The 24,719-nt window shown below is 66.9% G+C and overlaps 1 protein-coding gene across 1 annotated transcript in view; it reads right to left on the bottom strand.

Moving 5' to 3' along the window:
* Positions 1 to 77: 77 nt before the first annotated feature.
* Positions 78 to 24,719, bottom strand: part of LAMA5 (laminin subunit alpha 5) — a 50,273-nt gene continuing 25,631 nt past the window's right edge. Inside the window, 71 exon segments of the mRNA XM_045795177.2 lie at positions 78 to 544; positions 699 to 821; positions 923 to 1,016; positions 1,098 to 1,231; positions 1,338 to 1,500; positions 1,649 to 1,813; positions 1,887 to 2,079; positions 2,148 to 2,293; positions 2,395 to 2,533; positions 2,607 to 2,774; positions 2,881 to 3,011; positions 3,120 to 3,263; positions 3,341 to 3,473; positions 3,548 to 3,705; positions 3,792 to 3,926; positions 4,009 to 4,171; positions 4,245 to 4,378; positions 4,512 to 4,665; positions 4,740 to 4,876; positions 4,960 to 5,130; positions 5,208 to 5,356; positions 5,452 to 5,631; positions 6,651 to 6,761; positions 7,287 to 7,389; positions 7,490 to 7,631; positions 8,139 to 8,293; positions 8,419 to 8,535; positions 8,655 to 8,851; positions 8,959 to 9,129; positions 9,774 to 9,885; positions 10,090 to 10,200; positions 10,270 to 10,421; positions 10,868 to 11,017; positions 11,103 to 11,283; positions 11,373 to 11,473; positions 11,641 to 11,855; positions 12,005 to 12,085; positions 12,243 to 12,370; positions 12,605 to 12,718; positions 13,241 to 13,471; positions 14,140 to 14,223; positions 14,327 to 14,428; positions 14,640 to 14,801; positions 14,916 to 15,056; positions 15,193 to 15,337; positions 15,539 to 15,743; positions 16,110 to 16,321; positions 16,458 to 16,573; positions 17,208 to 17,347; positions 17,907 to 18,033; positions 18,149 to 18,350; positions 18,444 to 18,541; positions 19,861 to 19,969; positions 20,072 to 20,085; positions 20,087 to 20,233; positions 20,721 to 20,874; positions 20,972 to 21,078; positions 21,155 to 21,297; positions 21,474 to 21,612; positions 21,708 to 21,764; positions 21,766 to 21,865; positions 21,967 to 22,066; positions 22,434 to 22,539; positions 22,634 to 22,686; positions 22,798 to 22,903; positions 23,115 to 23,167; positions 23,628 to 23,765; positions 23,841 to 23,975; positions 24,064 to 24,198; positions 24,282 to 24,419; positions 24,503 to 24,643. Of these exon segments, the coding sequence (XP_045651133.2) occupies positions 405 to 544; positions 699 to 821; positions 923 to 1,016; positions 1,098 to 1,231; positions 1,338 to 1,500; positions 1,649 to 1,813; positions 1,887 to 2,079; positions 2,148 to 2,293; positions 2,395 to 2,533; positions 2,607 to 2,774; positions 2,881 to 3,011; positions 3,120 to 3,263; positions 3,341 to 3,473; positions 3,548 to 3,705; positions 3,792 to 3,926; positions 4,009 to 4,171; positions 4,245 to 4,378; positions 4,512 to 4,665; positions 4,740 to 4,876; positions 4,960 to 5,130; positions 5,208 to 5,356; positions 5,452 to 5,631; positions 6,651 to 6,761; positions 7,287 to 7,389; positions 7,490 to 7,631; positions 8,139 to 8,293; positions 8,419 to 8,535; positions 8,655 to 8,851; positions 8,959 to 9,129; positions 9,774 to 9,885; positions 10,090 to 10,200; positions 10,270 to 10,421; positions 10,868 to 11,017; positions 11,103 to 11,283; positions 11,373 to 11,473; positions 11,641 to 11,855; positions 12,005 to 12,085; positions 12,243 to 12,370; positions 12,605 to 12,718; positions 13,241 to 13,471; positions 14,140 to 14,223; positions 14,327 to 14,428; positions 14,640 to 14,801; positions 14,916 to 15,056; positions 15,193 to 15,337; positions 15,539 to 15,743; positions 16,110 to 16,321; positions 16,458 to 16,573; positions 17,208 to 17,347; positions 17,907 to 18,033; positions 18,149 to 18,350; positions 18,444 to 18,541; positions 19,861 to 19,969; positions 20,072 to 20,085; positions 20,087 to 20,233; positions 20,721 to 20,874; positions 20,972 to 21,078; positions 21,155 to 21,297; positions 21,474 to 21,612; positions 21,708 to 21,764; positions 21,766 to 21,865; positions 21,967 to 22,066; positions 22,434 to 22,539; positions 22,634 to 22,686; positions 22,798 to 22,903; positions 23,115 to 23,167; positions 23,628 to 23,765; positions 23,841 to 23,975; positions 24,064 to 24,198; positions 24,282 to 24,419; positions 24,503 to 24,643 (9,635 nt within the window). The 3' untranslated portion in view covers positions 78 to 404.

Raw genomic sequence — 24,719 nt, 5'->3', positions numbered from 1 at the left:
TTCCCCCGCGAGCGCGTCCAGGGTCTAGATCCGCCTCTGACTGCTCTACTCCTTTCACATTTAAAGTCAACACTCAGTTAAACAGAAGTTATTTTTTAATTTTTAAGAAGCAGGGCAGATTTCTCATGTTATGAAATCGGTGGAGGGAAAATCTCATGAAGCTGAAAAATAAAAAGTATTAAAAACCCCAGTCCAAAACATTAGGTATAACTTAAAACTGTTTCCAGAAAGAAGATGCATTACCCCTAGAATCTAGAGTCCAGATAGACTTGATGTGAGTGGGCTGAGTGCAGGGGCTGGAAGTTCTGAGAGGTGGGAGCCTGCCTGCCTGGGATGGCCCTCCTGTGGACGCCAGGCTGGCGCCCCTGAAGGCTCTCCTGCATGTCTGCTGGAGGGGCAGCTCACTAGGGTGCTGGGCAGCCACTGGCCCCCACTGCCCCCTGGATGCCCACAGAGCGAGGCCAGGTGACGGGGGACCGGTTCAGCGCCAGGTTCCTCATGCAGCCACGGTAGGCTAGAGGCCCAGCCCGTGTGTTCGTGGGCTCTGGGGGAGCAGGGGAAGATGGGGAGACAGGTCAGAGCAGAGGCCACCGTCCCACTCTCCCCCTCCCCCACGCCTCCATCTCCCTGACTGCCCCATCACAGGAGAGTGGATGAAAGTGGGGTGACCCCCACCCCCAGGCTGAGGCCGTGCTCACCAGGCAGGCCCCCGAGGTGCAGAGGCAGGTGGCCGTCCTCCATGAAGGCCACCAGCGTGGGGCCCAAGGTCTGGTTGCTGCGTGTGTCCACCTCTAGCTGGAGCGTGTTCCCGCTTCTGGTCACTGTGGGTGCGGGGTCCTTGTAACTGGGGGGGTGGGGGCCCACCACTGTCCCTCCTGGGTGCTCTACTCAGAAAAGCAGGGGTGGGGGGGGGCTGGCTCACCTGCCAGTCGGTGCCACTGCCCATCACACAAGGCTGCAGGGCATGTCACCCACGTGGAGAACTCCCCTGCACCATCGTCTGCGCGCAGCAGAACCTGGAGTGGGGGGCAGAGGTCAGGAGGGCCTTGCGAACCCCAATCCCACCTGTGGCCACAGCCCCCTTGCCCACAGCTCACCTGCTTGGCCAGCACCTGCAGCTGCAGGTAGGGTGGCTTCTGGACCCGGCCCAGGTGGAAGATGAGGCTGGTGGCCGTCTGAGGCCGCACCTCCAGCTCTAGGGCCACGTGAGGCAGCGTGGCCCCCACAGTGTCTGTGAGGAGGGGGCTGTGAGGAGGGGCAGGGCTGCCGAGACCCCCCCCCCCTTAGAGCCCCACTCCCGCCCCACTGGGCCAGGGGCTCACCCACACCCTACAGACCTAGGGTGACAACACCCCCGCTGTCTGCAAAGAACAGGCCCTTCTCCAGGGCGCCTGAGAAGCATGGCGTGACCCCCATCACCCGTGTGGGGGCCCCTAGGTGCCGCCCGTCCAGCCTCAGTCTCCTCACACAGCCACTGAAGCGGGAACTGCCAGTGGCCACCTGTGGGACACAGATAGGCTGGTGTGGGAGAAGGTCCCAGAGGCCATGGAGGGCCATTCGGCTGGGTAGGGAGGTGGAAGCAAGAGCAGAGGGCAGGGTGCAGAGTGAGGTGGTTCGGGGTGAGGGGGTAGATGGAGGGGGTTCTCACTGGGAGCCTTGGGCTGAAGCCACTGGCCGGGAAGCCCCCCACAAAGAGAGAGTGGGGCCGGGGGCTCCCTGCCCTCTGGTGTTGCTGGCTGGGCCCCTCCCGGTCCTGTGCCCAGACCCCATCTATCACCAGCTGGATCCGAGTCTTTTCCCATCGCACAGACACCTGGGGGCAGGAGGGGGCACGTCAGAATGGGAGTTCCCAGGACCCAGCCCGTGTCCCCTCCTCAGCTCCTCACCGTGTGCCACCGGCCTGCCCGTGCACGCTGGCGGCTCTGGACACGGAGCTGGGGCCCTGGGCCCTCTGTCTGAGCGACAAAGTGTCCGTGCCTCAGGAGGAGAACCAGGGAAGGGCTGCTGGCCCGGAGGGGGGCAGCAAGCAGCAGGAGTCCACGCCGGGTGCGAGGGCGGACCAGCATCGAGAGGTGGGACCTGAAAGTCAAGCAAGGTCGTCAGCCTGGGTGGCCCCTCTGTACCCTCCCCACCTGGCCCAGCCTTACCAGTTCCCAGGGGGTGCCGGGACGTGGGCAAACTCCAGGTAACTGGACAGGGGGCCCCCAAACTGGTAGGCGTCTCGGATGGTCCTGAGAGGCCAGGGTGGTGTGCAGGCAGGGTCCGGGGGGGGCTGGCGGCTGCGTCGGCCAGCCTGGGGGGATCAGATGGGAAGCAGGACTGTGTGGGGACCGCCTTCTGACCAACCTCCCCGCCCCCCACCCCTGCCAGCGCACCAGCCTCCGGGTGCCCCACCTTCTGTGCTGCGGGGGCCCCAAGTCCTCGAGGAGCCTGTGCCGGGGTCTGGGGGGGTGGGGTGGGGGCACAGCCTGAGCTCACGTTGACTTTCTCCCAGTCTTGCAGCAGGTTGAACACGCGCTGCGGCCCCACAGGTCTGAGGAGGGTGACACGGTCAGCACTGGTGGGGTGGGGAGTGGGCACCGCCACCCCCGCTGCCCGCAGCTCACCGCAGCATGAAGACGTTGCTGATGCAGCCACGGAAGTTGGAGTCGCTGGTGTTGGACAAGCCTCCCAAGTAGAGCTGCTGGGGCTCCTGAGTGCTGGGCTGGGGCCTGGGGAGTGTCCCCTGGTGGGGCTTCATCTGCTGAAGCTGATCGTCCACATAGAGCCAGACCCTGCAGGGGAGAGCAGCGTGTCCCCTGCCCTGCCCCATCCGTCCGCAGCACTGCCGCCTCCCTGTCCCTGGACAGCGCCGCCAGAGGCCCGGTGGGCCAGGCTCACCCCGTGTCGTTACAGTAGAAAGCCACGTAATGGGGGGCACCATCGGCAAAGCTCCCTCGAGTCTTCACCTCTGTCCTCAGCAGCCGGAGTGTCACACGGCCCTGTTCCAGGGACACCTGGTACGGCCCGTTCTGGGGACAGTGGCCAAGTCAGTGGACCAGGCTGGGACGCGTACTCCCACCCTCCAGCCCCCGGAGCCCCACACACACTGCTGCTGCTGGGAGCGGGGGCGCACGCACCAGGAATGCTTTGTGGTAGAGCAGACCGACGTCCTGGGTGCTGCGGAAGCCGAAGCCGGAGTAGATGTGGCCCGTGGCGGGAGGGACATCAGGGAGCTTCAGGGTCAGGTAGCCATCGCCGTGGAAAGTCATGGCCCGTCCCACCTACAGGAGGGGGACCATGAGGGCCCATGGCCCAGGCCTGGTGGGGGTGCTGCCAGCCAGGGCGGGGGTGGGCTCACCAGCAGGTCGGCAGTGCAGCCCGAGCTGATGCCCGTCGTGTTCAGCCTCTTGAGGTCCACGTACTTGCCCTGAGCCTTGATGCCCTTGATGCAGCCGCGGACTGAGCCTCCGGAGGGGAAGAGCTGCCGCAGGCTGCAGGGGACAAGCATGAGGACGGCCACCGCCTTCAAGCCCTGGGCCTGCCCCCTGCACGCCCCCCGGCTTACCTTGGGGGCAGCTGGTCGGGGGGCACCCCCCCCAGGTAGTAGGCGTCGGCCAGCTCCAGCGTGCTGCTGTGGTCCACACTGAACACGTTGTTCCTGTCCAAGCGCACCAGCACGCGGCTGACACGGCCACGACTTCCCCCCAGCAGAAACACCTGGATCTGCAAGGTTCCCGCGGGCCAGGGCTTTAGGGTAAGCCGTGTGTCCTGCGGGTCCTCCCTTTGCCCGCCCCTGAGCCCAGCCTTACTGCCTTGCTGGCCGTGGTCATGGCTAGCAGTTTCTCCATCTCTTTGTGTGGGGGCTCAGCCTTCATCAGGCCTGCGCCAAAGTCATAGAACAGGAGGAGGCTGCCTTTCTGTACAGCCAGGCACAGGAACTGGTCCTGAGGGGAGGCGGGCAGGGTCAGCATGGGGTGGGGAGGGGAGGCGGCGGGGCTGTGTGCTGGGGCCGGGCAGCCTGCGTGCCTGGTACTGCATGAAGAAGATGATCCCGTCGGAAGACACGAGCCGCAGCTCCTGCTCGAAGCGTTTGGTCGTGCCCATCTGACTCTCCACGCTGATGCGTGCGAAGCCGGAGCCGTCCAAGTGGGAGCCGTCTGTGAGCCATGGGTCCCCAGTTGACTTGGAGCTACAGGTCAGAGGTCACGGGTCAGCCAAGAGCCAGCCGAGGCAGGATGAGGGCAGGCCCCGGCTGCACGTACCGAGCACAAGGCCTGTCCACGGCCGTGTCCAGCTGGAAGGTCTCCTCGAAGTTGTAGAGACTGAGCACCTCCTCGTTGAGCGTATCCATCTCAATGCAGCCCAGGTAGCCGGGGAAGCGGAGGGGCTCGGGGGGCTGTGGGCACAGGGCACAGTCAGGGCTCCTCGCCCCCCAGGACAGACCCGAGTGAAGGCCTCAGCGTGCAGCCGGACAGGGAGCAGGACTTGCTGAGACGGGAGTGCAGGGCTGCCCGCCCGGCCAGGCTCACCGTGAAGCTGCTGGGATAGCCTCCCACGTAGAAGACGAAGTCGTCAGGCCGCAAGTTGAGCAGCCCCTCGGCCCCAGGGGCCACCGTGTCACCCTTGGTCTCATGGAGCATCTGCTTCTCCACCGTGATGGACATATGGCCAAACTGGAGGGTTCTGAGGGCAGAGGGGGTGTGAGGAGTGGACCCCGCCAGGCGGTGGGGGGGAGCACAGGGGGCCGGGCCACCCACCTGTCAATGCTGACTGCTGCAAACTGCTCCCCGATGTCTTCGTCGACGCTGAGGGCCGCGGGGCCCGCCTCCCCCAGGTGGTACACCCAGTGTACCTTCTGGTTCCGCAGAGCCACGCCCATGTAGTCCCCGACAGCCTGCGGCAACAGGAGACTCAGCCGGACAGGGACCCAGCCAGCCTGCCCACTCCCGGCGGGGGCCCGCCGCGCCCGCCTGCTACCTGACGGCTGCCCATGTACAGCACGAAGCGGTCCTCGGGGACCCGGCCGGGCTCCGGCTGTGGGCTCTGGAGGTAGAACTTGAGAGCGGTGTAGGCGGCGAGGTCGGAGAGGTCCCGGGGGGCACGCAGCTGCACCCCTGAGCGCCCGTTGAACTTCATGGACACCTTGACCTGTGTGGGGGGACACGTGGCTCCTCAGGGTCCCCGGCCTGGTCTCCGGACGGCTCGTCCCCAGCGCTTGCACTCACCTTGCTGGCCGCTCCACGGGCCTGGGCGATGAGCTCCCGCACACGGCTGATGCTGGCGGACAAGGCCAGGCTGGCGTTGTGCGAGCTGCGGTTCTCCAGGAGGCTCAGCTTGGTTAGCAGCTGCGGCAGCGTCTTCTCCAGGGTGGACACTGCAGGGAGCAGAGGGCGTGACGCTGGCAGCCTGGCCTCACCCAGGCCCCGGCCATCGCCCCTCCAGCCAGGGGCCCGGTGCCCCGGGGCCCACCTGACCGGCCCGCGTCGAGTATGGCATGGCCCAGGTCCTGGCTCCGCAGGCCTCCGTACTGGCCCTGCCACCGCTCCAGGTGTTTCTGCATGTCCTGAATCCGCGACTGCACGCGGGCGGCCGTGTCCTGGGCCTCGGCAGCCACGGCTTTGGCACGAGCAATCTTCTTGCTTGTCTCATCTGTGGCAGGCAGCGTACAGAAAAGTTCAGAGGGGGGGCGCCTGGGTGGCACAGCGGTTAAGCGTCTGCCTTCGGCTCAGGGCGTGATCCCGGCGTTATGGGATCGAGCCCCACATCAGGCTCTTCCGCTATGAGCCTGCTTCTTCCTCTCCCACTCCCCCTGCTTGTGTTCCCTCTCTCGCTGGCTGTCTCTATCTCTGTCGAATAAATAAATAAAATCTTTAAAAAAAAAAAAAAAAAAAGAAAAGTTCAGAGGGGCACAGTCAAGGAGCACCCCGGATCTGCCCTGACAGGGGCTGGCAATAGGGGCGCCCACCCCCCACGCATCTCCAGAGAACCACAGGCAGGCCAAACAGCATGTGCGTGTCCCGTCCTCCACTGGACAGCTTCTCCCGCACCAGCCTCTTAGACCACAGCCTGGTCACCCTGACACCCGTGTCAGCTCAGCCCTGTCTCCCCATGGCCACAGTCATCTGTCCCAGCGCCCTCTCCGAGGCCCCCACGTCCGAGCACACGGGGACGCTCTACTCTCAAGTCGGCGGCTGTGCAGATCACCCTGGGTCGGCCGCATCACCCCTCGCCCAGAGGCCTTCCCTGGGTCCTCGGCTCCAGCCACCCTGGCCTCCGTGCCCCCACCTCCACGCCATGCAGTCCAACCACTATACCCTCCCTCAGATGTCCTTCCTGGGAGCCCTATAAGGCCCAATGCCCCCAACCTGTGGGGATGAAATGTCCCTGCTGCACACTCCCTGTGCCCCCCCCAAACCTACTTTTATTTCTCTCCAAAACACTTCCTGTTCCCTTCCCACTTTCACTTGCTCCTTGGAGCTATTTCGTGTGGTTTCCTGACTGGCGACAGGTTCCCGGGGCTGGGGCTGTCCACCGCTCTGGACTGTACAGGTATTAGAGCCCACTGGAGAACCCTGGCTGGCACCATGCCATGCCTGGCACCATGCCTGTGGGGGGAGCGTCCACTTGGGACAAGCAGAGGCCAAGGGCAAGGACGAGAGCCGACCTACCAGTGTCCATAGCCAGCATGGCCTGTACCTCCCGGATTCGGGCCGCCTGCTGCTCCTTCCTGGCCTGGGCATCTCGGAGCTGGGTCCCGGTGCCCTGAAGGGTAACCCGCACTGCGGGGGAAGGCAGCCTCAGCCCCAAGAGCCCCCACTCCCAGCATACGTACAGCCCACCTCGGCCCGCCTCACCAGGAGGGGCCAAGGCCAACACACACACAGAGACATCCAGACATGAGGGCCCTCGGCTTGGGGAAGTACCGCAGCCCCACGCACATGTGATTATACCCGTCCCACAGATCACACGAGGGAAGCTCGGGAGGGCCAGGCCACCGCCCGGGGGCCGCCAGCACCCCAAGGGTCTAGCAGCGGAGCGGGTGCCCTTGGCAGCCAGCACGCGCTTCTCATCCACCAGGCTCCCCGTCAGGACAGCAGGAGAAACCCCTTCCTGGCCCCCCCACAGCCCCAGGGCCCGGCCACAAGGCCAGGGTGGGTGGTGGGGCTCCGCAGCGCTCCCTGGGCAACGCGCCGAGCCGGGGGTAAGCAGGACTCCCGCACGGGGCAGCCATCGCCCTCCCTCCCACCGTCACTACGACCGCCCCCCTTCCAGTGTGACCGGAGACAGGGCTGCCCAGCACTGACCGTGGCCCAGCCTCTGCTGCTCCCTGAGGACGACCTCCAGCAGGGCACTGGTGTTGGTCACCAGCTCCCAGGCCCGGGGCGCCAGGCCCCGCCGCACCACCATCTACAAACATGGGGGGAGGCGGTTCATACCTGCCTGCTGGAAACCAAGGTCGGGTCATGGGGGACGGGGAGGGGGGGGCGCGGGGGGGGCAGGGGCTCACCGCCCACGTGTCATGTGCCTGCTGTCGCGCCTGGCCAGCAGCCCCCTCGGCGGCCTGCACGGCTTGGAGGATGCTGCTGTAGGCGTTAGCGGCCTCGATGGCCCGCTGGATGAAGTGGTCCTGGTTGACTCCACGGATGATGCTGTGTGTGGACAGGAGAGGAACATGGGGTGTGGAGGTCAGGGGCCCGGGGCCCAGGCATCCTCCGGCTCTCCTGCCATCACAGCTGCCGGGCCAACCGGCCTGCCTACTCCAGCCCCCAGTCCTCTGCCCCTGCCCTGCTGCCCGCCAGGCATGCCTTTTTTTTTTTTAATTTTATTTATTTATGTGACACAGAGACAGCCAGCGAGAGAGGGAACATAAGCAGGGGGAGTGGGAGAGGAAGAAGCAGGCTCCCAGCGGAGGAGCCCGATGTGGGACTCGATCCCGGAACGCCGGGATCACGCCCCGAGCCGAAGGCAGACGCTTAACGACTGCGCCACCCAGGCGCCCCAGGCGTGCCTTTCTTATGCCTCGCAGCCAACATGGGCCAGGACTTTGGCCGGGACCTTGTGGGGACAATGGGCTCTTCCTCCAGGAGCCCTCCCAGACTGGCTGTGCCCCAGGAAGGACCTGGCTGTGTCCTCGGGGCGCTCTGCGGGCCTCGCACCTGGACAGGTTGACGGCCAGCTGCTCCAGCTGCCACGCGTGGGCCTCAGCGGCCTCCACCAGCTCCACCTTGCTGCTTGCCGGCGAGAAGGCCTGCATCTTCTCCAGCAGGGGCGTCCGGGCCCCATCCAGGTTGGCAGCAAGGCGCTCATACTCCTGGGAGGGGGTGGGTGCGGGGGCTTAAGTGGGACCCCCGACCCCATCCCTTACTCACCCTCCCCTGCTGCGCGCAGACCCCCATCGGAACCTGTCTCGGTGCCCCTGGGAGGGGCGGCACTCACCTCCCTGGCCTGGTCCATACCAGACAAGAGCCCAGAGAGCTGGGCCAGGGTGTCACTGGCGGCCTGCAGAGTGGCCCTCAGAGTGGCATTGTCCCTGGACAGCTCCTGCTTCCGGTGCTGGAGGCCACGGGGAAGAAAGGGGGGTAACAAGAACAGAGGTGTGACAGGGTGGGAACAAGGGGCCACAGGGCAGGAGGGTGAGCGGGAGAAGGGAGCAGGAGAGGAGGGTCCCTTACCAGGGCGTCCTCCAGGCGCTCCTGGTTTCGGCTGTTGAGTTCCTCAGCCTCCCGAGTCGTGCCCACTGCCCGGTTCAGGGCCCCCCGAAGGTCCATGAGGTCAGCCTCGTGCTGGGCCAGCCGATCCCGGGCGCGTGTGGCCAGTCCCTGGTTCCCCTCCCAGCGGCTGGTCAGCTGCTCCTGCACACGGGCCAGCACTGGCCCAGACCCCAAGGGGGGCTGTTGTCTGGGCAGTAACCGGCTCCCTGCCCAGTGCCCGCCCAGCCCCCATCTGCCCCATCTCAACCTGATCTCAGCCACTCACATCTCCGGGCCACACCCAGCTCGGCCTCAGCCGCTGTTCTCGGGGCACCCAGGTCCCGGGCCCGCATCTCCCCCAGCAGCCGCTCCACCTCGGCCAGCGTCCGGCGCACGTGCTCGCCCGACGGGGCGGAAGCGTTGGCCGGGAACAGGTGGTCCGTCTGGGACTCGAGCTCTATCGCGGGGAGGGTGGGGGCTGTTGGGGCTGGCCTGCTGCCCAAGCAGACCTCGGCCCGCTGGCTCCCACGCCCCAGACCCCACCCGAGCATGTCAGAGCCCAGACTACCCCCCGGGAATCCCCCGGATGACCCGTAAAACCCAGCTCCAGGCCATAGTTCTGCTCGGCTGCCTCACCTCCTCGCCCCCCCCCACCTTCCTCAGCCCCCACCCCAACGCCCCGCTGCCCATCTGCTCCGCCTGTCCCCTTTGGCCTCCTGGCGTCGCCAGCCCCGGCTCTGGGTCTGCACTCAGCTGCAATTTCATTTCTCCCTGACCCCTGGGCTGGGCCAGGTCCCCCCAGTCTCTCCTTTTGCCAACTGCTCTGTTTGTAATTAAGGCATCCACCACCAGTTTTCCTGTGGAGCAGGGCACCCCCAAGGGGGAGCACGGTATCCCCAAAAAGGGCCCCAGCATGCCCCACGGTGCCCACCTTCCCTCTCTGTCTGGCCACACCGCATCCTCTCCTGCCTCCCACACTGCCCCGCCGTTGACTCAACCACGTCTAAACAGCCAAACCCGGCCGGTTCTTCACACCCCGCTCTGACCCCGAGCGCCATTCTGCTTGCCCAGCACCCCCTGCCCGGCTGGGTTAGCCCCTACCATTCAGGATGCGGTCCACAGCCCTGATGGACACCAGCAGCCTCTGTGCCCGGCCCAGTGAGGCCTCAGTGCTGGCCAGCAGCCGGCGGGCCTCGGAGAGGGATCTTGTGGCCTGTGGACGTGGCATCCTGTCAGGACACAGCCTGAACCAAGGATCGGGGTGACACTGGACAGTCTGGGGCCCTGGGAGAGGGGTCTCTGGGGGGCGCAGTCTACTGAAGGGGAAGGGTCCCGGGGGAAGAGGCTTCCTAGGGGAGGGTCATCCCAGGGAGCCTTGGGGGAGGGGCCTCTCAGGCAGGGGTCCCCAGGGTCCTGCCTGGCCGTCCAGCCTCTGTGTGTCCTGTCCGAGGCTTGAGCTCTGCTCTTCCAAGGTCTCCAGCTGCTGCGTGGTCTCGTGGCGGAGGCCCAGGGGGCTCCGGAGCTGCCTCTGGGGAGGAGAGAAGATGAGAGCCCGCACCTGAGGGGACAGTCTTGAGGGGGCCAGGCTGAGAGGTACCTGCAGGTCAGCGATGGCGGCGTCCAGCCTGTGCAGCCGGGCCCAGGCTGCAGAGCTGGCGTTGATGCTGTGCAGCTGCTCCCGGATGGCGGGCAGGAGGGCGCCGGCGCGTTCCAGGTCGTCCAGGAGCAGGACCACACAGTGGTCACACACTGTGGGCGGCACACGTGGGTCAGTGTGGGGCAGGGGGCTGACTGACGGGGTCAGTGTGGTGGGGACGGGTCAGCCAAGGGTCATGGAGTTGGCACAGGAACACTAAGCTAAGTTGAAGGTGACGAGGTTATGAGGGTCAGACGTAAGCATGGGGGTTGCAGATCAACCGAAAGGTCAGCACGGGGACCAAGAAGTCAGGAGGGAAGGGGGCAGGTGCCAGGAAGTCAGTACGAGGTCAGGGTGGGTCCAGGGGCGACAGGGATCAGTTGGCGAGTTCTGGACTTGGGGATCAGAAGGCGGAAGTGAGGTCAGCACAGAGCCCAGGGGTCCCGTGGAAAAATGAGGAGTTGGGGGTCACAGGATGTCTCTGGAAGTGGAGATTAACAGAGAGGTCACGTGCCCCCAGAGGAGCAGAGAGGAGCGGGGCTAGAGCACAGGGACGCACCTTCGCAGCGGGCGCCCCAGCCCCCGGGCCCGCCTGGCACCGGCACCTGGTGCTGTTGACTGCAGGTGTCACAGCGCTCCCCGCTGAGCCCAGGAGGGCAGGTGCAGCGGCCCGTGTGCACATCACAGTGGCCCCCCTGGCACTGGCAGCCTAGGTGGGGAAGAGTGTGGTGAGTGGCTGGCAGAGGGTCCTGGGGCACCGGCCACCCCACACCACCCCACCTGTCCATACTCACGCCTGCAGCCCTGCTCAGGCAGCCCCCAGTGGCCGGGGGCGCACTCACGGCACTGGGCTCCTCCAGCCCCTGGCCTGCAGTGGCACTGCCCACTCTGGGGGTGGCACTCGGAGCCCTCCGCAGCCGGTCCACAGGCGCACGGGCGGCAGCCCCCGCAGTCCTGGAAGCCGAAGTATCCTTCCTGCGGTACGGAGTGCTGTCAGGCTCTGCCCTGGCCGGCCCGCAGGCCCCGCCCCGGCCCGCAGGCCCCACCCTACCCGGAAGCCCTACCCGACAGCGGTCACAGCGTGGCCCCGTCACTCCCGCCTTGCACACGCAGTGCCCACTGTGGGGGTCGCAGGTCTCTGTCCCGCACGTGGAGCAGTCACACCCTGCACAAGGGGTTCTGTGGAAGTGGCCCTGACCGCCCCCTTCCTGAGCTGCAGCCCAACACGGCCCTCCTCCACCCTCAGTCCCTCCATCTCGCGGCTGGACTGCCCCCGCCCGCCTCCCCACGCCCGCCCCTCCGCACGAGCTCCCGCCCACCGGGCCCGCCTACGGGTGCAGTTGCCGGGCACCAGGGCGTTGCCGTAGAAGCCCGGGGCGCAGCTCTCGCAGCGGGGCCCGGCGGTGTGACGCAGGCAGCCGCGGCACGTGCCGGTCAGGGGGTCGCAATCGCTGAAGAGCAGGTTGGGGTCACCATTGCCGCTGCAGTCGCACGGCTGGCAGGAGCTGCCCAGCACCAGCGGGTTCCCAAAGAAGCCGGGCGCGCACCTGGGGCGGGGCGTGCACGACGGCGGGGTCAGTGGCCTGGGTCCCTCCGCCCGGAGGCCCACCTTCCCGCACGTCCCCCTGCAAGCTCGCCCACCCCCCACCTACCAGTCCGCCCGCCCCCCCTCCGGCCCATTCGCCTGCCTGCTCACCGCTCGCAGGAGGCGCCCGCGTAGCCGGGTTTGCAGAGACACTGCGTGCGCCCTCCTCGAAGGACACAGCCCACGGCAAAGCTGCGAACACGAGGGGATTCTCTCACAGCTGCAGGCCAGCCCACCCCAGCTGCTCTGGCCTCCAGAGGGCAGTGCTGGCCCAACTAGGTAGGGGACGGTGACCTTCCCTACCGGGGCTGTAAGGGCATCCGACCCTGGGAGGGCTGGCCCAGCTTACTTGTTGGAAGGCACTGCGAGGGGGCACGGGCAGCTGACACAGGGGGCCATGGGGTCCTCGGACCCACTGCGCACGAAGCCCGCCCGGCAGTGCTCACAGTGGTCACCTTCCGTGTTGTGCTGGCAGCCCTGGGGCAGAAGGGACGGGTCAGCACTGACAGTGGAGGCTCTGCTTCCCACCAGCTCTCACCGTAACCGTGCCAGGGACCTGATGCCCAAGGCCAGCCAGTGCCCCACCCAGGACACCTCCCTTCCCCCGGACCCCAGTGTATCTGTACTACTGACCCAAAGGCCCCTGGTCTTCCCTATCTTCCCTAGTCTGCGTCTGGGGTGTCTGCCCTGCCTTTGCCGGACTCCACTCACCACGCAGACGCCCGAGCCAGGGAGGCAGCGGTCTGAGTGGCCATGGCACTGACAGGGGACACAGCGACCCAAGAAGAGACCTTTGATGTCCCGGTAGTAGCCAGGGGCACATTCCTGGGGCAGAGGCATCCGTGGTCAGGAAAGGAAGCAGGGCCAGCCCGAGGGGCAGGTGAAGGACCATGCTCTCAGACCCTCAGGGGTCCTGGCCCTGACAGGCTAGAGACACGAAGTCAGAGCCCCCAGAGCCATATGGATGCCCTGGCTCAGGTGAGCAGCGCCCCCTTTGTGGACTGGGGTCGCCTCTCTGTGCCCCCAGACACCTCTTCTGAGCAGGTGGGCGTTCAGTCACAAAACCCCCCAGATGAACAAGCGATTGCACGAATGCGAGACACGGAGGGAAGGCAGGGAGTGGGGAGGCGACCGATGCCTGGGTAGACCGGGCAGTGAAGGGACACAGAGCCCCTGTGTGCACGGACGGCCAGGCAGGGACACAGGTGACAGTGGAGTGGCAGACAGATAAGCCACCGGGTGGCCTGGCCCGTGGTGGGAAGGCAGGGCTGCTGGGAGGATGGCGCCCAGGGGGTGGGGAATGAACCGGGGAGACGGAGCAGGGGGTGCCCGCCCCCACGACCTCACCTGGCACGAATCTCCACGGTAGTTGGCCGGGCACATACACAGCTCCACGTTGCTGGCCGGAGGCCCCCCGCCCACCTCGCTGGCCACCTCCAGCGCCACGCCGCGCAGGGAGACAGCCGAGGAGGTCTGGGAGAAGAGGGCACGGATGTGCAGCTGCTCCAGGCCCGCCAGCACCATCATGAGCTCCTCGCGGGACACGGCGTTGTGCGTCTCCGTGTGCCGGAAGTTCCCCTGCGGGCCGCAACCGTGCTCAGGGGGACAAGGGGAGTGACACGGGGGCTAGAACGGCCCACCACCCGTGGGGAAACCAGCACCTGGGCCCCTCCCGCACACCGGCACAAAAACCAACTCCAGACGCGTTAAGAATTCAAACACACGAAGAAGATACTTTAAGCTCATAGGCCAGTACGTTCTAATCTCAAAGAGAAAAATACTTCCTCAAATGAGACAAAAGCACTAACTGCACGTGAAAAATTGATAAATTTCAGTACACTAAATATCTGAATTTCTATTCACCAAAAGACACCTCAGAGAAAGTCCGAGACTTCGAGCTGGAAGAGCCGCGGCTCCCGAGGCGGACATGGGGACGCGGCAGAAACTACAGGCAGCTTCTTTAGAAAGGCAAGGAAAGACCACGAGCGGAAAGAACAGTGGGAGACGACGGACGGCCCACGGAGGGGACTGCAGGGCTGAGAGCACCCGAGCATGTGTCGGGGGTCAGGGCTCCGCGGGCAGCCAGGGAAGCAGCGTGTGGGAGAGGATGAGCGCCCGCCCGCTCCTGCTCCTAGGCCCCGTTCTCCGTCCTAGAGGGCAGGCACGGCCGCCTGAGGCCCCTCTGGCCTCCCCGGGCTGTGGCGGGGTCCAGGAGGGACCCGAGTGCCCAGGCCGGCATCACTCACCTCCACCAGCCGCAGCCGTCCGCGGTGAACGTGGCCGGGCGCCGGGTACACGGGCTCCAGGAACGTGATGCTCATCTGATTGCCCTGGGGAGGTGCACGGGCGGGTGAGGGCCGCCCGCCGGGCTGCCTGCCGTCCTGCCTGGCTGTGCCCACCTTCCCGCCCCGCCCCGTGCACGCCATCGGCCACCTGTAGCACCACGTCCGGCCTGCTTTCCGTGGGGATGAACACGTCTCCGCGCTGGGTCTCCGAGTGAAGTTCATAGCGGAGGGTCCCACCATAGGACGACACCTAGAGGCGGGGCAGAGGGTCGTGACCTGGCCAGACCCTGACCATGGGCCCAGAGTCGACAGCAGTGGCCTTGGGCATCCTGGGGCCGGGGGCCGGGCTAGGCCTGGGCACCCTCACAGCGTCCCCATCCCTCCCTGGACATGGGCAGCCTCGCTGCTGTCTCACCCCCACCTTCACAGTGCCTTCCCCAGGGCCTGGCTCGCCCGCTCACCCTGTCCCCCAGGTAGGAGGGTGGGGCCTGCCAGTACAGCTCAGGGAAGGCCTCGAACCCACGCCGCAGGTCAGCGTAGAGCAGCTCTGCCTCTGCTCGCAGCTCGTGAGGAACCACCTGCCGGTCACCGCTCAGCAGCGTCCAGCCCTCCATGTCCACGTGCTGTGGGCACACGGGAGGGGCATCGAGCTGAACACCCAGGGGGCACCTGCTGGGGGAACGGGTCCCCTCCCTGACGTGAAGCCACGCCCGGTCTGGGTCCCTCTGCCCGCACACCTCACGGCGGGCGTGGGCCGAGCCCCTGCAGCGCTCAGTGGCCCCGAAGCAGAAGCAGCGGGTGCAGCCTTTGGGGTTGGCGGCATCGAGGGAGAAGGTCCCGAGGCGGCACTGGTCACACCGTGGGCCCTGCACGTTCTCCTGGGGGCAGGAGGGCAGGACGGGTCGGTCGGCCGTGCGCTGCACAGCCCGACCCGCTCTGCCTCGTCACCCCTCACCCACGGGCCGCCTCTCCCGACATTGTCAGGGAAGCCCCAGGGCCCCGCTGGCCCCTCACCTTGCAGTGGCACTGGCCTGTGAGGGGGTCACACAGGCTGGGCACGGAGCCCGCTTCATGGCAGTCGCAGGGACGGCAGCCGGGGAAGCCGTGGAAGCCAGGGGCACAGGCGTCACAGCGGCGCCCGGTCACATTGGGTCTGCACCTGACAGAGGGAGTTCAGCGGCTGGCAGCCTCCCCTCCACCCGACCTCTCATGTTGCACGGAGACCGCAGGTGGCCCACGAGGTGGCGGACCCCAAGGCGTGCCCCTCCCCCACCCCCGACTGGAGAGTGCCCTCAGCGGCAATGCCGCCCGACCCAGGACCACCCCAGGGCCACGGGGACAGCCCCGCTGCCCAGCTCACTTGCACTGGCCACTGTCCACATCACAGGTGGGGTCGGCGAGCTCCTGGACCCCGGGCCCTGAGCAGTCACACTCCTCACAGCCCACCAGGGGGTGGCAGCCGAAGGTCTGCGGCTGGCAGACGACGCAGTCAGGCGGGACGGTGCGTGGCGGGCAGACACATCGGCCTGTGAGCTCGTCACACAGACGGCCTCGGCACTCGCAGGCTGTGGGGAGCGTGCATGAGGGCGACGAACGGCTCTGCCCCATCAGAGGCCCTGGCTGCAGCCGGGGGACACCCCCACCCCCACCCTGGCACGGTGTCACCCAGCTCCAGGCCCCAAGCCTCAGGCAGCTCCTTTGCGGGGCGTCAGTCGCCCAGAATTGCCGTCTGGTCCCTGGAACCTGTGTGACGCCCTGCATGGCCCAGGCCCCCCGCTGCCCGAGGTCCTGGACACAGGGGCCAGCAGGGTGGGTCTGCCAAGCGCTGGAACTTCCTCCTGGCCATGGCAGCCACGCTTGCTTCTATTAGGAAGCCCCCTGGGGAGCAGGCACCACCCCCAGCTGGCGGTCCCGTGAGCTCAGGTACTCACGCCTGCAGCTGGGGAAGCCCCAGTAGCCAGTGGCACAGCGGGAGCAGTCACGGCCGATGACGTGGGCCCGGCAGAGACACTGGCCCCCAAAGGGCTCACACGTAGGGCCCGTGGCACCCATTTCGTGGCAGCCGCAAGGCCGAGCCCCGTTGTTATAGAAGAGAGAGAGAGAAGAGGCAGCATCACGACAGAACGGGGACGAGCTGGTGGGGCTGTGGTGAGAAGCAGGTGGTGAGGTCAGCTCCTGGCCCGGAGCCCCGCCCGCCCTGCTCCAAACCCCCACCCTTGCCCTGAGCCCCCTGCCCTGTCCCAGCCCAGCCCCGGCCCCTCGCCCTGCCCCCAGCCCACCTGACGTGGTAGCCCTGGCTGGCGCACTGGCTGATGAAGTCATAAGATTTGTCCAGAGGCTCCTCTCGGAGGTAGCTGGAGCTGTAGGCCTCCTCGGGGACCACCAGCACATACTCCTAGGGGATCAGGGCCTGGTCAACTTCCCGGGGTCAGGGAGTGTACCAGAGCCTGCCAGCAGGAGCACATGGCCAGGGGGTCTCTGTGACTGGCCAGGGTCCAGCCAGACAGCCAAGACCATAGTGGCAGCAACACACCCCAGGCCTGGGCCCCAGCAAGGCTGACAGGTGCTGGGGCCCCACTGGGCTGTTCAGAGGGAGGTCAGCTTCTGTGGCCTAATGGAAGCTTGGGGGCTATGAGGAGTGCCCAGCCTCCTGGTGCCCCCTCCCATCTTTGCCTGCCAGACATGCCTTTGCCCTCCCTCTGTCCAGGCCTCCTCCTCCTCCAGGAAGGCCACCCTGACCAACAGGGCCCTAGGGGAACTGGTGGACCACATCTTAGCTCTTAGATACTCGCCCTGCACCACAGCCTCACAGGTTGGCCTGGAGGCCCCCCAAAGCTGCTGCTCCCTGGCACCTGGCACGGGGCTGCCCCAAGGCAAATGGGGGACACACCCGGGCCGAGTGGCCGATGGCGTGACAGGTAGGAGGATGGCTGGTCCCTTAACAGGTTCAGGACGTCCACACCCAGAGAGGCTAGCCCCACATCAGGCCCCTAGAGTTCTGCACACAGACAAGACAGCCTTGGACTCACCAACCAGAGCCACCGGCCCTCAGGCACGCGCATGGTCACGGTGAGCTCACTGTCGGTCACATCCAGGATGGCCTGCCCCTCACACACAACCAGGGTGCGGCAGCCATAGGCGTGTGGGCAGAAGCTGGCGTTGGCATGGCCTGGAGGGGGAAGGAAAGGCAGGTCAGTGTGTCCCCCCCCACACCCCACCGACCAGCCCTGGCCCCATGGCCTCATCCTGGGACCCTCCTGGAGTCACCAGGGAGGAAGAGACACCACGAGACAATGCCCTGCCTGCCAAGGAGCGTGCGTCTGTGACACACAACGTGGACCCGTGACCCGCCTGAGGACGCCCGCGGGTCCCACTCACATGACACGGGTCAGGTGCAGATTCCTGAGCTTGGCCAGCGGAAACAAAACACACACTAAGTAGAAACACAAGGACCGTTCCCGTGTGTCCCACGGTGAACCCTTGGGTACCCGTGTATGTGACAGGGTGAACCTTGACTCATAAAACGGAGTCAGAGCGGAATCTGGGAAGGGGGCCGGGAGGCTGGGGCTGCTGTCTGCGCAGGGCCCTGGGCACCCCGTCTGAGAACTGACAGCAGGACGGATCTGTCCTCGTCCTGTGACGACCGCCACACAGTGCAGCTGTGTGAGGAGACCCCTGACAGACTGCTCATCCGGGGTCTGGCCCCACTGCCCACCACGGCCACTCACCCTGCCAGACGCGGCCCCCGCTGATGAGGACCTCCACAGCGAAGGTGGGGTGCTCTGGCTGGTAGCCGTGCAGCAGGAAGGCATAGCGGCCCAGGGCGGGCACGTGGGTGGTGAAGACCACAGTGCCCTGCGGGGAGGGAGGGGCTCCGGTGAGCAGGTGCAGGGGTGGGGACCTGGGCAAGGGTGGAGGGCCTGGAGTCCCGTCCCTGCCCACGCCTGGCCCTCCTGGCCCGGGCCCTCACCTGGGGGTGGCGCAGCAGCGTGGGCTCCGCGTCGGGGTCCATGGCAGTGGGGGGCCGAGGCTGGGGCCCCGACGGGGGTGCGCCGGGCGTGAGATCCTGTGAGTGGGCCAGTGGGAGGCTAGGGGGCAGTAGCAGCACCTGGCAGTCCCTGAGGATGATGGGCTGGGGCGGCTTCGGGAAGCGAGAGAGCAGGCAGGTGGCACTGGGGATGAGCGTGGAGGTGAATCCCTGTCACCTGGCCAGCGTGCCCCTCTGGCTGCCCCAGCCCCTCCTGCCCCCCCACCCCACCCCACACCTGCTGGGGCTGAAGGCACCGTGACTGCTGACACAGTGGACCCGGGGCTCCACGAACTCCAAGCTGAATGTCTCCACGGGCACCAGTGTGACACTGTGCTGCAGAGAGAGGACCAGGCGTGGACGGGGAAACGCAGGCGGGGGGCCCCTCCCACACCCCACATCCAACCTGCGTCCCCCTCTTTGCACCGAGTCCCTGCCTCCTCTGGCTGCCCGTCGCAGCTCTCCTCGCCGCCACCCACCCTGTCGCTCCCTACAGGGACTCGACGGCACGCTGGCCCCCAGCCTCCCCCTCAGCTACAGGGAGCTGGCACGGACGGGCCCTGAGCGGCGTGGGCTCCCGAGCGGGCTCCTCTGCCCTGTGTCATCCGGCACGACGTAGGTGCGCGTGTGGCCGGGACAGAACACAAGGCATCAAAGCCGTCTGGAAACGCCCCTCGGGAAGACCCGGAAGGCCGCGTGGCCACAGCGACAGCAAAAACCCGTCTCGACCTGGCATCAGCACCCACTGGCCTGTGCGTTCCAGTGACGAGCTCCGGGACAGGCTGACGTAGCGGCTGTTAGAGCCGGGGGGAGTCTGGGGACGGGGCGTGTGGCTTCCTGTGCTGGGTGCCGGGGGTGGGGGGCACACCAGGCATGCCTGTGACGTGGTTCTGTGGACACTTTACAACACCCCAGTTCCCCGCCACAGGGCTGGGGGGGACACACCGCACGCGCCCTGACATCAGTAAGTCGGGTGGAAGCCACGGGGTCCGTGCTCTAGCACCGCGAGTAACGCGCCAACTGCCGCGAGCCTGTGCGGCGGGCGGCCGCGGCGCTCTCCTTCCGTTTGCAAATCTCTCGTCAACACTGATGCGTTTGTTAAAGGCCCGAGGGAGGGAACATAACGCGGTGAGTGTGATGCTCTGACGAGACAGACGTCACCTGCTCGGTCCCGTAGTGAGGGGACACCTCCTGTGGGTTCTGGGCGTCGCAGACAGGTCTGCAGAGGCCCGTCGCACCATGACTCAGTCCTCAGAGCGAAGAGGGTCTAGCAGCAACCTAACCATGACGCCAACGACCCCGCCGAACAACCCCTTCCTCACACCGGGGTGTTCTCGTAAATTACATCAGAAAGTGGCCTCTTGTTAACATGGTTTCCTTCTCCTCCAACTCCAATCCATCACACACACCCCGCCCCGCATTGGAGAGGGGAATGCTTTCTAAATAAGTCTATATTTTGTACCCATGGGAAATAATACCCAAACCCTGCAGGTGAGGAAGATTCCAGAAGAAACGTGAGCGGGTGCACACTAATGGTGCTGCTGCTGACGGCCACCCGGGCTCACCATGCTTCAACTGATGCCACTTAAAATTTGAAGGGCCTGACAGCACGGGAGTGCCGGGGGGCCTGCGCCGTGGAGGGGTCAGGGCCTTACCAGGAAGAAGCGTGCCTGCTCGGCCGTGAGCCGGACGCTGGCCTCCGTGTCCAGGTGGAAGGTGGCCAGGTGGTGCTGGGCGTCCAGGGCAGTGCCCCGGCATAGGGTGCTGCGGGATGGGGCAGGGGCGGTCAGCAGGCGGGGCAGCCCTGGGGCCCAAGCCCTCCCACACAGCTCCCCGGGACTTGAGTCCTCTCCCCTCCCTGCGCACCTATAAGGGCAGGGGGTGAAGCATGACAGCCCCCTGCTGGGGGGCCTGCTGGGGGGTGTGCACGGCCACGCCCACCTCCTGGCGGGAGTCCTCATTGGCGTACTCCACCACCAGGGCGTAGCGGCCTGGCTGCGGCACTGTGACCTGAAGCTGAACGTCCACCTGGGGGGGGGGGGGGCACGTGATCAGAGTCCCCACCCCAGGCCCCCATGTCCTCCCCAGACACTGCTGGACACTGCCCATACCACCCTCTGCTTCCACAGCCTCCCCCCAGTCCCAGAGTCTGCGCCCCTGTGGTCCTTGCTGCCTGGGGCACCCCTCCAGGGCACCCCCATGGCCACCTGGCCTTCCACCCTCTCATTCCGAGCCTCCCCTGCCTCCCCAAGGCCTGCTGGCCTCAGCACTGCTGAGGGCCTGCTGCCCAGAGGCCTAGCCTGGGTCTTCGGAGTAACGAAGGCCCTGCAGCCTTCTCACGATACACAGAGGGCAGGGGCCACCGACACCCCATCTACAAGTGAGGTCCCAAATTCAAACCTGTGGCCTGTCCCGGCAGCATGGGCCCCAGCCCCTCCCCATCCTCCAGGCCAAGGGCACACCTTCCCCAGTCCTGGTCCTCCCTGCCCCTCCACGAGGTCCCAGGGACACGCACATCACTGCCCAGGCAGGCGGCCAGGGGCGGGTGTGAGGGGCTGAGCTGCTCCATGGGGCAAGGCCGGGGCAGGCTGTTGTCATGGCGACATAGGGCCTCGGGTCCAGCCGCTGAGGGGAAGCCATCCAGGGGCAGGTGGGTGTAGAGCAGGCAGCTGGGGTGGGGGCGGAGGACACGGCTGCGGTCAGCAGAGGCGAGCAGCCGGGCACCGGGAGGCTCGGGCCCCCCACCCCCGCCAGGCCGGCTCTCACGTCTGCCCGGAGCGCTGGCCGGTGGGCCGGAACGTGCAGGCCTCGGTCACCCGCAGCTGCAGGAGCGCTGCCTCATAGTAGACCCCGGGCAGCAGGGCCGCGTAGTCCTGGCGGGCGGGGCACAGGTCGGTACGCCGGCCCTCTCCCAGGGCCCAGTTCCAGCCCGCTCAGCCCCCGGCTCACCAGGAGCACCCCTTCGGCCTCCACGAGCAGGGCCCAGGTGCCAGGGTTCAGCACAAAGGGCTCCCCGAAGCCCCTCTGGGGCACGGTGACAAAGGCAGGCTCTATGCTGGGCGGGAAGGTGACGAGCTGGCTCTGCTCTGTGCCTGGGGACATGGACCATGAGACTCCTAGACTCCGCCCACGGGCCACCCCGGGCGGCAGCTCCCCCAGGGCCAGGGCGCGGGTGCAGGCCCCAGGTGGGGCTGGGGCGAGGGGAGGGGGCGGGGGGGGCTGGGTCAGGACGGGCAGTGGGGGAGCGGGGCGGCCCCCGGGCACTCACAGTTGGTGCAAGTGGCAAACCTGCCCTCCTCTTCCACAGAGACCCGCCCGCTCACACTGGTGGGCCCACGGTTGACATAGCGGAAGACGAGCCGGAAGAGGTCGGGGGAGGTCACGTTCAGCTTTGCCACGATCCTGGGCTGGGGGGGGGCAGGGGCACGGAGAATCGGCGTGGCCCCTTCCCGCCACGGGGAGACCTCGAGGCGGACATGGGGGAGGGCAGCCCCTCACCCACCTGGATGGGCGTCATCTGCGCGTAGCCCCTCCAGCTAAAGCTCTCGAACTCGAGGGGGGTTGAAGCCAAAGCGCACCGTGTGGCCGTCTGGCGTGGCTGCCTCCTCCAGCTCCAGGCGCAGGCCGTGCAGGTCGGGGACGTAGTGGTCTCGTGCTGGCCTGGCCACGGCAGGGGTGGTCAGAGGCAGCCCGCAGGGTCTCTAGCAGATCAGCTGCCTTGCCAGCCCCCTGCCCCCCAGCCCCGCGGGTGGGGCACCCACTCGCTGCAGGTGAGGCCCTGGGTGTTGGGGCGGCACCGGCAGGCGCCCGTCCTCGGGTCACAGCCCTGTCCCAGCGCACCGCCGACGTCACACCGGCAGCCTGCAGGGGGAGGGAGCAAGGTCAATGCTGCTGGCCCCCACCGGGCTCCGGACCCTGCTCCGGCCACCCAGGCCCCTGGGGCTCTGTCCACTGTCTGTGGAGAGCAACAGGGGCTAAAAAGCCAACTCCTACTGACCACTAGGGGCTGCCCAGGGGTTTGGACAATAACAAGACACTGAGATTGATCAGAGATGTCAGCCAGGGGCGCAGGAAGGAGGGGAGGAAGACCGGAGCAGCCCTGCAGCCCCTCCCTCCTGTGTGTAGCACAGGCCTTCCCAGACCCAGGCGCCTACCTCCCTCGTCCCTCCCCTGCTTTGGCCTCCCCCAGGATGCCGGGACATGGGCTGAGGGCTGCAGGGGCACTTACTGCGGCAGCCAAAGTAGTCGGCCCGGTCCAGCCCAAAGAAGCCGTCCCGGCATGCCGCGCAGGTCTGGCCACACACGTGAGGCTTGCAAGAGCACTGGCCGTTGCCCTGAGGCCGAGAGGAAAGGTGAGACCAGGCCGGGGGAGGTGGAGTCTGGATGTGCTGCCCCACAGCCCCTAGGCAGCTCGGCCCTCAGACTCACCGGCTGGCACTCGGTAAGTCCGCCCAGCGTGCCCCGGGGATCGCAGCTGCAGCCTGGCGGAAAGTAGAGCGGGCCTGGATGCTGTGGGGCCGGCCCTCACCTCCCTGCACCGTTCCCCTCCACCAGAGTCTCCCCAGCACTCCCACACACACCCCCAGACTCACGGATGCAGCCCTCAGGGTTGCTGGGACTCAGCCCCCAGAACCCAGGTTTACAGCGATCACAGCTGGGCCCCTCCACGTGGGCTCGGCACGTACAGGGGGCCTGTGCCTGGGAGAAGGTGAGACTGAGGGTCAGGATGGGTCCTTGCCCTTCTACCCAAAACCCTCAGCCCTGGAGCCCCGACCCAGCCCCATCTCTGGCATGTCCCTGGAATGGGGACAGGACCAACCAGGGGGACAAATGGGCCCTGCGGCTGCCAGGGAGTGATGGACTCCTGGAAGTGATGGCATGACCTCCGAGGAGGGCGACCGGGGCTTACCTCAGGAAGGCTGTGATCGGCCGGGGCCAGGCCGGCAGGGTGGCAGGAGCCAGCTGTGGAGAGACCCGGCCTGTGGTCACTGACTCTGAGGGCCAAGGGCCTCCCCAGGCCCGGCCCGGACCCAAGGCTGCATGGGAGCCGGCCCGTATACCTCCCACACACATGGGTGGGCGTGAAACCGTGGGCTGTGCCTGTGCACTCTGGTCCCCACGCGCCCTCCCCCACCACAGAGAACAGTTGTGAACACGCGACAAGCACACGTGGCCCGCAGACGTGTGTGTGTGTGAACACAGGCTGTGCACAAAGCACGTGAACAAGGCCGATGAACTCGCACGTTGAGGACGATTGCACAAAAACATGCACGCGCGCTCACAGAGCACACGGATGAGCACACGCGGCACACGGACGCTCACGGACGCAGGGCACAGATGAGCACACGCGGTACGTGCAGTCGTGGCGACAGCCCGTGGACAACACACGCGGCACGTGACGTGAACACCGCACGAGGCTCACCTTCACAGGAGGGGAAGTTGTAGGCGCCAGGCACACACATGTCACACCGCGGCCCTGTCACACGGGGCCGGCAGCTGCACTGTCCGCTGCGGGGGTCGCAGGACGCATGCAGGGAGCCCTCGGTGGAGCAGTGGCAGGCTAGGCGAGGAAGGCAGGGTGTGGGCACGCGGTGGGGACACGCCTGCCCTCCCCGCCCCCTGCACGGGCACTCACGGGCACAGTCTGGGAAGCCGTGGAAGCCGGGGCTGCACTCCTGGCAGGCAGCGCCCGCATAGCCAGGACGGCAGTGGCACGTTCCGCCCACCCCGCAGAGCTGGTCCAGGGTACCCCGGGGGTCACAGGTGCAGGCTGCAGGTGACACGGGGTCAGGCCCTACCTAGGCACCCGTGGCTGGCCCTCCTGCTCCACCCAGGCCCCACCCTGGACCTCCGCTCACCGCGGCAGTTGGGGTAGCCGTGGTGGCCCGGGCGGCAGCGGTCACAGTGAGGGCCGTCAAACTCCGGCCGGCAGGGGCAGCGGCCAGCCTCGTCGCAGCCCTCAGGCAGGGTCCCCGCAGGGCTGCAGCCACACACTAGAGGCATACAGGGCCACCCTGAGCCAGGCAGGCTGTGCCCCAGCCCCCGCCCCCGTGCCCACTGGGGAGGCCTCGCTCACGCTGGCAAAGAGGGAAGTGGAAGTAGCCCGGGGCGCAGCGGTCGCACGTGGCCCCCTCGAAGCCCTCCCGGCAGGTGCACTGACCCGAGTCTCGGTCACAGTCCCCATCCGCCACTCCAGGGCTGGAGCACTGGCACGCTGCAGGAGGGGATGCCGTGCTCAGTGGGAGAGGGGATGGGCTCCCAGGATCTGCACGAGGACAGGGTCGGGGCTGCACTCACGCTGGCAGCCAGGGCCATAGAAGCCTGGGGCGCAGAGCTCGCAGTGGGTGCCCTGGAAGCCGGGTTTGCACACGCAGCGTCCCAGCCGCGGGTCTTTGCGGCAGGCATTGCCCTGGGTCCCGGCGGCGCTGCAGTCACAGTCTGGGGGAGAGGGAGGAGGGTCTCAGATGCCTGCAGACCCCAGCCCTCCCCGCTGGAAACTCTGCCCGCCACACGC

The sequence above is a fragment of the Ursus americanus genome, chromosome 22, assembly GCF_024610735.1.
Source record: "Ursus americanus isolate L20-20 chromosome 22, mUrsAme1.1.p, whole genome shotgun sequence".
Taxonomy (NCBI): domain Eukaryota; kingdom Metazoa; phylum Chordata; class Mammalia; order Carnivora; family Ursidae; genus Ursus; species Ursus americanus.
The sequence above is the reverse complement of the archived record's forward strand: the minus strand, read 5'-3'. Positions and strand labels throughout refer to the sequence as shown.